This window comes from Typha latifolia, chromosome 1, assembly GCF_019914945.1.
Source record: "Typha latifolia isolate L0001 chromosome 1, TyphaL0001v2, whole genome shotgun sequence".
Taxonomy (NCBI): domain Eukaryota; kingdom Viridiplantae; phylum Streptophyta; class Magnoliopsida; order Poales; family Typhaceae; genus Typha; species Typha latifolia.
Genome location: NC_133086.1, coordinates 1414324 through 1425625, shown reverse-complemented (window position 1 = coordinate 1425625; position 11302 = coordinate 1414324). Strand labels below are relative to the sequence as shown.

Genomic DNA, 11302 nt, shown 5'->3' with positions numbered 1-11302 from the left:
GACACCTATGGCATCTTTGTCATGGCCTACCTCGTCAACGGTCCAACCAACTGCTCCGCCACATGGTACGCCTCCGATCCGCTGAAATGGCCATGGACCGGCTGTGCCGCGATCGACGAGGAGGACGAGGACACGTGGTTGCACATGTGCTGTAGGGGTGGTGTTGGAGGTGGATGGGGTATTGACGTAGAGTCGTAGACTTGTAGAGTGGGAGATGTAAGAGAGGTTTAGGTCCTTTTGTCTTACGTAGATGGGAATAATTTCTGTCTTCAGATGAGTGTAAATGAGCTTACTAAGTTGACCCTGAGCGAGCCAACTTTAACTTAAGCTCGACTCGAAATTTAAATTAAGTCTCAATTTTGAGCTCATGCTCAGGTCAGCTCAACTTAGCTTGAGTCGAGTCGAGTTCGAGCTTTATTTGAGCCGAGTCAAGTTTGAGCTTTAGTTAAGCCTAGTCAAGCTTGAGCTTCAGTCGAGCCGAGTGAGTTCAAGCCACTTGTTTATTTTGACACCCTTGAGTTCAAGCCACTTGTTTATTTTGACACCCTTGTAAGCAGCATTGAAGGAGGGCCAAAATGCGTAGGACATTAGTAAAGCCAGGCTAATATGCGTAGGACATTAGTAAAGCCAGGCTAATTTCTAGACCAGCTTATCAACTATCGCTAATTTCTAGACCAGCTTATCAACTATCGTTTAGAGTGGGTTGAGCCTACTTTGAATCCGATTTTGAGCCAAGAACAGGGCAGCTCATGGAATAGCACAATTCTTTCACAGCTAGGCAATAAACCCTAGTGAAATTCTAAAAAAAATGAGGCCTTCCTGTGATATTACCTTGTTCGAATTTGAGTAGTGCAAATAATCACGTTAACCTACGCCCAAAAACACAATCGTGGAGAGTATGACAAATGAATCCTTTTAGCTAACCATGCGGATAGTTCGAACAAAAATACAAACCAGCAACGGAATATAAAACCGAAATGACCTGGATTGGGTTGGTTCAAGCTCACAACACTTGAAGCAACTACAAAAGTTGAAAGGATTTTCACATCATGTAAATACCAAAAAGCCTCTTTTCTTTTGAGTCTCTCCAACTGCACTACTTCAGTAACCAATCTCCCCAGATGTAAACTTCATCAATAGGATATACAGCCAATACAGAGATAACTTGAATGATTCCAACACATCGCTCCAACTTGAACCAAAAACTCCCTAGACAAAATTATGAGGCTTGACAGCACGTCTTACTCTTTGGGATCTCCCGCTCTGGGCCAGGGATAACGATCTTCTTCCCTGGTAGTGCTGTTGCATTGACGTTATTGCTTTGAGGGGCAGAAGGAAGGTTCTTCTTGTTGACGATATTGAAGATCTCAGTCAGAATAGTTTGGAAAGCATTCTCAACATTGGTAGCTTCGAGTGCTGATGTCTCCAAGAAGAAGAGGTTCTCCTTTTGAGCAAACTCTGTGGCATCTTCCGTGGTTACAGCTCTCTGGTTCTCAAGGTCGCTCTTGTTGCCAACCAGCATGATGACGATGTTCTTGTCAGCATGGCCACGCAGCTCCTCCAGCCAGCGGGGGATATGGTCAAAGCTTTGGCGCTTGGTTATGTCGTAAACCAGCAAAGCACCAACAGCCCCTCGGTAGTACGCACTTGTAACAGCCCTGTACCTGTAGACAGTTACTGTAACAGTCAGCAGAAAGTTATAGGATTTCAGAAAAAAAAGGATTATGAAGGCCAGATAATTTTAGTGAAGTTTGCAGTGTTATACAGGACAGTAACGTTGAAACAATGAAAATGAAGTCATTTAAAAGTCTTTCAAAGTGATCAAAGATAGAATCATCATAGAAAGAAGTGGAAAAAGTTAATATATAGTGTATGATGCAAGAAACAAAGAAAGTCATCCTTTGAGAACCATTGTAAAGTGTAAACCAAAGGGCGATGTACATGAAATTCCAAAATCCTAGATTGACAGGGAAGGCCTGACTAGATAAAAGAAGATTGATAATAAACCACCGTCAGATTTTCTTTTTAACGTATCCCAAAACAAAAGATAGTCCTGAATGGTTAGAGAAATTACAATGGCACAACCCAGTGATGCATCACTTGAGTTGCTTCAACAACCAATGTGGTATAACAACCGACGAGCACATGGTAATGGAAGGGGGAAATCAGAACTCAGTTTTTCTTTTTTTGTCGAGGGAATCAAGAAACAGCTCATATGGGTCATTAGCCCCTCAAATAGGTAAACAAAGAGAACAAGTGGATAACATAGACATGAAGGTCATATTTACCAAGCTCGTATTTCCAGCTGAAGTTCACTTTTGTATGATATTTTGTTAAATAATGGTGCTTCTAAATTTTGGATAAGAAGGGAAGTGTGCTGCTTTAAATCTTATGTCAGTCAGTGTCTATATGCAATACAGTTAGTTCTACAGACAAGGAGGGGAGAGATGAATCTTCTCCTATACTTGGCAGCACCCCAAAGAATATCCTCATAAAGTACCAAAGCATAAAAGACGATAATAAGTTGCACTATAATAATGCAAAATTAGATGATACTATGCTACATATACAACTTCAATATATTCTTGAAGGGAAAGGACTACCATGATTTAGAAACTACATGTGAATATATCCGATAAGCCATTCTTTGTAGAAAATGTTTGACTTTCTACTCAAAACTTAAAAAGAAAGTTGACTTTATTCACATATTGTACATTTTGTAATTTGGAAAAGTAAGCAGTTAAATCTAATTATGAAAAAACTCATGGGATCTAAGAACTTGCCTACAATGTGACATGAAAATTTCATCCTTAGGTTTGAGGAGCCATCAATAACAATTATTCTAACACGGTAAGCCATTTCTAATGCAACACTACTATCTCTGTCAAAACGTCTTACAAGAGTTAGATCAAGGAAAGGGCAGTAGTGGCTGAAGAACTTGAATACCTTTTCTCATGATAAGTCAACTAAGGTTCTAAATTGGAAGCTGCTAACTTATGTTCAAGCTACTGGAGTACTGTGAGCAGACCAATCTCAAGGCAACTAATATCCATGTGAAGGCCAGAGCAACTTTGCAACCCGTAATAACATAGTTCACTCAACCAAGTAGCATTGCCTTTCTTCTGTTTTAGTAAACTCTTATTCACCAAAGATATAAAGCTAATGCAATAAAAACTAAAACCTTGAATCTGCCTATACTGATGAAGTTTTAGATCCAACATGGCAAGAACCACTGGTTGCATCAAAGTACAACTTTTTATTTTACGCTAATCCACACTAAAACATTCTTGCTGCCACTTTACATTAAGATCCATGGAAGATCGCAGATCGCTACACCTTAACCATCAAGGGATCAACAAAATAATCAGGAATCACACATTTCTATCCAAGGCATGAATCAAGAAACGACCAACTCGAGATCAAGAATAGCATAGGGAACAGAGGTGGATCGGACCCGACCAAAGAGAGGGAGAGGAAATAGGGTTTGGTATACCTCTCTTGGCCGGCGGTGTCCCAGATCTGGGCCTTGACGCTCTTGCTCTGGATGGCGAGAGTCCGGGTCTGGAACTCGACCCCAATGGTGGCCTTCGAGTCCAAACTGAACTCGTTGCGCGCGAACCGAGCCAGGATCTGGGATTTTCCCACCGCCGAGTCACCGATGAGCACCACCTTGAAAACGTAGTCAATCTTCTCTCCCGCCATTAGATCACTCGAGAAAGTGAGCGGAGGAGAAGGAGGTAGCGGTAAACGGATCCGAGTTCAATGGCTCTCGCGATGGCGAGGGAGGCGAAGAGAGCGTACAAATTTTTTTGAAGTATACTAAGAAGCAAGAAGACATTAAAATGGTTTTGGATGCAGTAGAAAAGGCAACGACCAGGGTCAACAGTTGAGTCAGAAGTGAAATTACGAGGTTAGCCTTTGTGTTACTAAGTTGGTTGCAGCTGTAGTCGCGGTTGCGGCACCTCCGGTGGGTGGTGAGCTGCGAATTCTTGTTTGTATGAGATATAAAATAGAATTTTCCGCAAGTCTTTTCGGCTTCCGTATTTTATTATTATTATTTAAGAGCACGATCGCAGCAGCGAAACCCCATGCAACTAAGTAATTATTATCGCAATAATAATATGTTTGGAGTTGATCCTGTACGCTTCTTTAGTCGCGAGAGAGAGAGAGAGAGAGAGAGAGAGAGAGAGAGAGAGAGAGAGAGCTGCTAACTTTGTTAAAGCTAATTGGTTTCGACTTCCTCATTGATCAAGAGTAAAATCAAATGTAAAAGAGTGTTGCATGGCATGTTCTGTAATTTGCCACTTAAGAAAGAGGTGGGCACCAGATACTATCCACTGGTGGATAGAACTGGTCATTCGACCCGATAGCCCAAAGCTTGCCCGTAATTTTCGAGGCACAGCTCGACCAAAGCCCAAATTGGGCTTGACCTAAACCCGGCCTAAGACTAATTCCGGCGAGTTTGGACTTAGCCTTTCCCAACCCGACCCCATTCGAAACTCAAAAAAAGTTGTTTAGACCCAGTTCATAACCCGAACGAAACTTGAACCTGCAGCTTGACTACTGACCCTTTTATTAATAATATAAGCCTAAGACTGTACGGCATAATAGCTCACATGATTTGGCCCATTTATTAGCAGTATAGTCTTACGGCCCATATTTTAAGCGGCCAGTTAGGCTACCAATTGAAGAAAAAAATAAATCACATTGTTCTTTTACATATTTTTGTATATTAATTTTTACTTAATACAATACCTTACAAAATGTCTCATTTATTACTGATCTATTTATCCAATATAAATATATATATATATATAAAATAATTGTTTGGTACTTTTGTTTACGGTGTAAAAATAAATAATTTTAGGAATCAAAATATCATAGAAATTAAATAAATCTATGTAAACAATAGGTGTAATCAACTCTATACTTAATCATTTGTTAAGCTAACCTAAAGAGCTAAAAAAAGCCAAGAAAGAATGAATAGAACTGTATCTTTCTCCATTCCAAGTCTCAAAACTACCCCAAAAGAGGAAAGGAAAAAATACATAAGAGAGACGATATCTACATTAAGCTAGTAGTAGTGTCAAATTGCTACTGTACCAGAAAACAAAGAGACTCGTAGTGAGACTTGTTGTACAATACTAGTGTTAAGTATACGATGATACTCCCAATAACAAACTCATATACCATGAAATCTTCACTCGATCATCACCGGCACGACATCGTCCCTCTCCTCCTCCTTGGCCTTGGGCACCACCACCTTCAACATCCCATTCTTCATCTCCGCCTTTATCTGATCCAACTTATACCCTCGCCCGGGCAAATCGATCCTACTGCTGTACCTCCTCCTTGCCCTCCCTTCCCCTTCCTCACCTTCGCCGTCGTCTCCGTCCTCCTCCTCCTTCTCCCCTTTGATCACCAGAGTGGTTTCCTCCACCCAGATCCTGACGTCCTCCTTCCCCAAACCCGGCATCTCCACCTTGAAGCAGAGCGCGTTCTCGTCCTCCCGGACGTCCCACCCCCTTCGGAGGACGCCTCTTCCGAGCGGCGCATCGAGCATCTGATCCATGACGTTGAAGATCTGGCTGAGACTTCGCCCAGGGGTGAAAGGATCCCATGGATCTGCCTTGATAAGAAACAGATCGATATTAATTTCACCTCTTGGGACTAATAAATATATTAAGAAACAACGATGAGATCGGTGGCGTAACCAGAGAAGAAGTTGGGGAAGAGATCTCCTCCGCGACTGCGGCGGGAGACGGGAGCGGTGTCGCCGCGGCGATTGACGTCGAGGCCTCGTTCCTCCCTAGCATCGGTGGCGAAGAATCGAGGAGTGGAGATGGCGGAAGAGAGGCGGAGTTTGTTGAGGAGATTGGAGAAGGAAGACCTCTTGGAGATGATCATAGCGGCCATGGCTGAGATTTTTTATTTGGCTAAAGGTTTAAGAAGCTTTTATTATTTTTTTTCTATCACGGGGTTTGAGGGAAGCATGGGAGAGAGCATTATTTATAAGTAAGAGAAGAGGCGAGAAGGGTATGGAAGCTACTCGAGGAAAAAAGAGCGGCAAGAGCGTTCTACACTCTGCTAGCTAGTAAGGACGTGGGAAGATAGCGAGGAGCCACGTGCGCTTGCAAAATCTTGCAAAATAAGCGTGCGATGAAGATCTGACGATCCAGGATGGATGATCCTTTTTTATTTATCTTTAGCAGTACTAAGATTTAGCATATACTTAGCCTACGCTTTAAGACTCCTTGAAATATTACTCCGTTTTAAATTATTGTACCGTCAAACTATTAATCGAGCAAAATTATTAAACTAAACCACTAAATTATTAAGTAATTTTTTCTACAATAATTATTTAAGTTAAAGCCAATCTCGCAACCTCTCAGATTATAGAAAAAAAATTCCTACCAACCAACCATACTATAGTTGGTTGCTTGGATGGATGAATTTTGCTGGAGTTCTAATTTAATTCTAAATTATACCTATCAATTTAATTATACACAATGCTGTAGAACGAGATTCACATCATAAGTACGACGACACATGACAGGGAAAGTAATAGAGAAAAAGAAAATCAATGTTATGAATTGATTTCCATGCCTTGGATGAAACGACCATCGTTTATTGACCCAAATTCTCAACATATAACTCGAGAACAGAGTACACTTCTAGTACATCATATAATTAGGTGAAAAAAATAACCCGCCAACTTCTCCGTAGATCCTCTCAGAACCCAATTCTCCTCTTTCTTAGCCTCTCAGCAACGATAAAGGCCAGTTCTAGAGATTGAGAAGCATTGAGCCTTGGGTCACAGTGTGTATGGTAGCGTGAACTGAGGTCGTCAAAGGTCACGGTCCGAGATCCACCAATGCACTCTGTGACATTTTGCCCGGTCATCTCCAAATGCACACCTCCTGGGTGGCTTCCCTCTTGCTCGTGGACATCGAAGAATGCTCGCACCTCGGCCTGTTGAAAGCAAGGGATGGTTTGTGTTAATTATGAAGTGATGGATGCTAATTTTGCTAAATACCAACAGATTCAATCAAAGATGGTTCATTGATCACAATCAACCAAATAGCACATAAATATAAGGTACAGAGAGTGTTTGAGAAAACCTGATAAGATGACATTATAAATCTAATATCTAACTAAAGGCCTATCTGCTAACAGTATACAAAAGAAATATAATTAGTATCACGAAAAAAGTTCTTGTAATTTGTAAACTGCCATATATTTCAGACTATACCAACCACAAGCACAAACCAAACAGCCCATACTATGATCTCTTCGGTGGTTGTTATATGATACCGTTTAGGTTTTTCATTGGTTCATCAAAGACAAATCCATGTCAAGAGTCTCAGGTTTGGACATTTCGACTAAATGGTAGATACATCAGTTATGGCCCACAAGATGGGCAAAATGAGTATAAATTTTTCCGGAAGCGACAACAAAGCAGACAGGTTATGAACATGCTGAACCTTAACAGGGGTGTAATGTTCCATGTCAAACTTTTAACTCAATTCAGCTCAGGAAACTTGTGGAACTCCACAAACCAAGAATAGCACTAACTGAAAGACTTCTACAATATCTAAATAGTACTAAAAATTAATATATCACTGTTCCATATCAATATTTCGCTTTAACTAGATCTGGTAGGTGAAATCTGGAAAAAGGAATGTAAGTAAAGAGGAAAGTATGATATACCAGAATGGAGTCAAAGGGGCGAGTCTTCAAGCCACAGGGGGCCTTGATGGTATTCCCATGCATTGGGTCACTGACCCAGGTAACTATTTGGCCTGCACCACGGACAGCACGGATAAGGTGGGGCAGCTTCACTCGCATTTTATCTGCCCCCATCCTTGTAATAATGGTTACTCTACCAGGCTTGTTCTGGGGGTTCAGGATCTCAATCAGCTTCACCAGCTCCTTTGGGTCCATCTTATCACTCACCTGCAACCATTGCATATCATCCAACACAAACTTAGTAACAAAACATATAGTTTGAAAATTCTAAAATTGATGGATCAAGACAGTAACGAACCTTGATACCAAGGGGGTTGGCAACTCCTCGAAGGAACTCAACATGGGCACCATCAAGCTGGCGGGTACGCTCACCAACCCAAAGGAAGTGGGCAGAGCAGTCATAGAAAAGTCCTGAGGTGGAGTCTTCACGTGTGAGGGCCTGCTCATAAGGAAGGAGCAGACACTCATGGGAGGTCCAAAACTCGGTCGTAGTCATGACAGGGTGGTCGATTGTAAGCCCTGCCGCAGACATGAAACCCAGCGCCTCATCCACCCGGTGGGCTAACTCACGGTACCTGCATCCCAACAACAAACAATTCCACTGTCACTGATCCACTAAGGATTTATCGAGGATCTAAGCAATTAGATGATGGAGTAATAATGATATTGCACTTTAACAAGCCCTTTGCAAGTTAAGGTTCAGTCCTCACCAACATAGATGACAGAAAAACTATGGTTATGATACTATGTTAGATAGCCATTTAACCCCAAAAATAAAGTTACTAGATAAATACATAATAGTGTTTAACTGTTTATCATGCCTTAGAAAAGATCCATGTTTAGGGTACTAATATTTTCAAAAATCATCTTTTACATTTGCAAATTTCAGATTCGGTGTAATTAAAAAATAAAACAAACATAAACAAGGTTCGGACTCAGTGTAATTAAAAAATAAAACAAACATAAATTAAGCAAAGGCCCTGACTAGTTATGTCAAGTTTGGGAGCCTCCTCTTAGACCAAATAAAACTGCAATCAAGCTACACTGCTTCTTATACTTATAAATTTCTTTGATATGCAAATAATTTTCAGCTTACCATCAACAAGCTAACTCAATAATAATACTAATTAATATAATTCTAATCAAGCGTGGCTCAAAATTAATTTAGTAAGTTTGCTTTATCTTTAACAAAATTACTTCAAGCTTTTCCAAGACAAACTTAATCATATTAATCAAGCATGAAGTCGCTTAGTTCAAGCTGAATTTCTCAACTAAACTATTCAAGTTTTTTTTTTTTTTTTTACTTAAGTTTGAACATATCAACTTCATCAAATCAAATGATTATTAAATAGAATTCCTAATTCAAATTTAATATAATTTGAGCTTAGTTTGCTTGAGGCAATCTTCTATCCAGCAGCTCAAAATTATTTTGAGCGTGAAGGTTAAGTTGAGCTTAGTCATGCCTAAAGTACGAATATTTCGACAGCCCTAGATTCACCCGAGCAAGTAATAAAAAGAATAACAATGACGAAAAGCAACAAGATTAGATCATTCCATTCTACTAACCTGTCTCCTTGCTCACTGTGATCAGTGAAGTCGAGATTCCACTGTGTCACCCTCTGCATCCCCGCATACCCTCCCGTGGCAAATGCCCTCAAAAGGTTAAGCGTCGCCGCCGATTGGCAATACGCCCGGATCATCCTCTCCGGATCTGGAATCCTAGACTTCTCATCGAACGCGTCACCATTCACATTGTCCCCTCTATAGCTCGGCAGCTTCACCCCATCCCTCTCCTCCATCCCGTCCGACCTCGGCTTCGCGAACTGGCCAGCCATCCTCCCCACCTGATCACACATCCAACGGGCCAGATTTTACACCATACATTCTCAGATCTCATCGATTGCGGTTAGGGTTTGGGAGATATTTTACCTTGATAACGGGCATTTGGCCGCCGAACATAAGGACGGCGCCCATCTGGAGAAGAATCCGGAAGGTGTCGCGGATGTTGTTGGCGTTGAACTCCTTGAAGCTCTCGGCGCAGTCGCCTCCTTGGAGGAGGAAGGCCTTGCCCATGGCGGCGTCCGCGAGGCGATCCTCGAGGTATCGCGCCTCGCCGGCGAAGACGATTGGCGGGAAGCTCTCGATCGTCTGCAGCACTGAGTCCAGATCCTTCTTGTTCGGGTACTCCGGCAGCTGGAGTGCCTTCCTCGACCGCCAGCTGTCCACTGACCACCTCGCGGGCGCTGGGGGAGGAGGAGGAGCTAACTTTGGCTTGTCAGAGACCAAGGGATTCTTCGCCGGCTCCGCCGCGTGCACGGCGGATATCCTACGGGGTGGTCTGACGGGGAGATAGGCGCCACCGCCGCCGGTGGCTACGGAGGAGAGGCGATGTTGGTTAGGTTGGATGGACATAGCGGAGCCGGCTGCCAGGGCCATTTCTCTTCTCTCTCTCTTTCTTTTGCTTGCTCCTTGTTGGTTCGATTAGGATTTTAGAGCGGAGAAGTTTGTCCCTAAGAAGGAACGGTGTGATACATGAAGGCATTTATAGGGGTCGGAATGGTTTGGTGGGATGGGTGTTGGGGAAGAAGGGTGGTCGTTTCGCGAAAATAATTTGGAAGAAATAGAGACGTTGTAATTAACTAATTCACTAATTAATTACCTACCTAATATGAGAAAAATTTAAGTGCCTCGCAAGAATCTCTACCGAAACTTCTAGTGTGTGTTCTTTTTTCTTCTTTTCTTTTCTTTTTTTCATTTTACTGAGATCCACCTAATTGAAATTTGAACAATTTGTAAAATGCACTGAAGCCTGAAGGGAACAAAGAGGGGAGTCAAAGTTAAGGGGTGATGCACAAGAAGACCACTACTACTAAGGATTTGGTCCTTGTAGTCGCCAACAACTACGATAAATTGGTGGTAGGTTTAGCCAAACTTCAGGATATAAAAAGAATTAATAAAAACTTTGAACGATGGGTTGGTGGGAACTCTAGTGTGGTGCATCTGGGAAAATGGAATAATTGAGTGGGGTTGGTGAGGCATTTGACTCCACCCTAATGTTAGCTCTCTCGTGGTTGGCTACTTTTGGAAGCAACACGTGCAGCGAATTATCTTGTAACAGGTGCTGCATTGTTTTATTAACAATTTTTTTTTTCTTTTTTAAACGTGTCAAACGGAATAATAGGTGGCAAAAGAGATGGCGACATTCGGATCGTATGATTGCTCGCTCTTGTAGAGTTATTGTTTTAAATTTCACCACTCCTCGGTTTTGCAGTTACGTCTTAATTACCATAATTAAGTTGGTAATTACCACTTGGTATGGGCAAAGTAGGCAAGTGGTCCGACAACTTCCTTTTTGAATCGAAGTCGTAATTTGCCCTGGTCGACGGTTCTCGCGTGGTTTTTCTAGATTGGAAAATTAACAAATTATGATTAATGTTTAGGGCCTTAAAGGTCTAATTTACTATTCAAATGGTGGCCCATGAGCCCTAGGCTAGACTTTAAAGCCCAACACTAATCCATGGACACAGCCACCCAGCTCAAGCAATGTCAATCT

At 41.9% G+C, this 11302-nt stretch overlaps 3 protein-coding genes across 4 annotated transcripts; all 3 read right to left on the bottom strand.

The window, feature by feature from the left end:
- Positions 1 to 897: 897 nt before the first annotated feature.
- On the bottom strand, positions 898 to 3856 carry LOC140783342 (ras-related protein Rab11D-like). The gene is made up of 2 exons (XM_073130215.1): positions 3494 to 3856; positions 898 to 1664 (listed from the first exon to the last, which is right to left on the bottom strand). Exons 1-2 carry the CDS (start codon positions 3700 to 3702, stop codon positions 1220 to 1222), a joined length of 654 nt encoding a protein of 217 aa, XP_072986316.1. The 5' UTR covers positions 3703 to 3856; the 3' UTR covers positions 898 to 1219.
- Positions 3857 to 4980: 1124 nt separating this feature from the next.
- On the bottom strand, positions 4981 to 6024 carry LOC140783352 (heat shock 22 kDa protein, mitochondrial-like). 2 transcript variants are annotated; one of them, XM_073130225.1, is made up of 2 exons: positions 5715 to 6024; positions 4981 to 5625 (listed from the first exon to the last, which is right to left on the bottom strand). In XM_073130225.1, exons 1-2 carry the CDS (start codon positions 5914 to 5916, stop codon positions 5201 to 5203), a joined length of 627 nt encoding a protein of 208 aa, XP_072986326.1. In that variant the 5' UTR covers positions 5917 to 6024; the 3' UTR covers positions 4981 to 5200. The 2 variants fall into 2 exon arrangements, with proteins under 2 accessions (XP_072986326.1, XP_072986333.1); XM_073130232.1 differs by having other exon boundaries at positions 4981 to 5629; positions 5715 to 6017.
- A 583-nt stretch (positions 6025 to 6607) lies between these two features.
- Positions 6608 to 10661, bottom strand: LOC140780263 (phospho-2-dehydro-3-deoxyheptonate aldolase 1, chloroplastic-like). Its single transcript, XM_073125683.1, has 5 exons — positions 9679 to 10661; positions 9316 to 9593; positions 8048 to 8324; positions 7711 to 7956; positions 6608 to 6972 (listed from the first exon to the last, which is right to left on the bottom strand). The coding sequence occupies exons 1-5, from the start codon at positions 10183 to 10185 to the stop codon at positions 6733 to 6735; spliced, it is 1548 nt and encodes a 515-aa protein (XP_072981784.1). The 5' UTR covers positions 10186 to 10661; the 3' UTR covers positions 6608 to 6732.
- Positions 10662 to 11302: the final 641 nt, after the last annotated feature.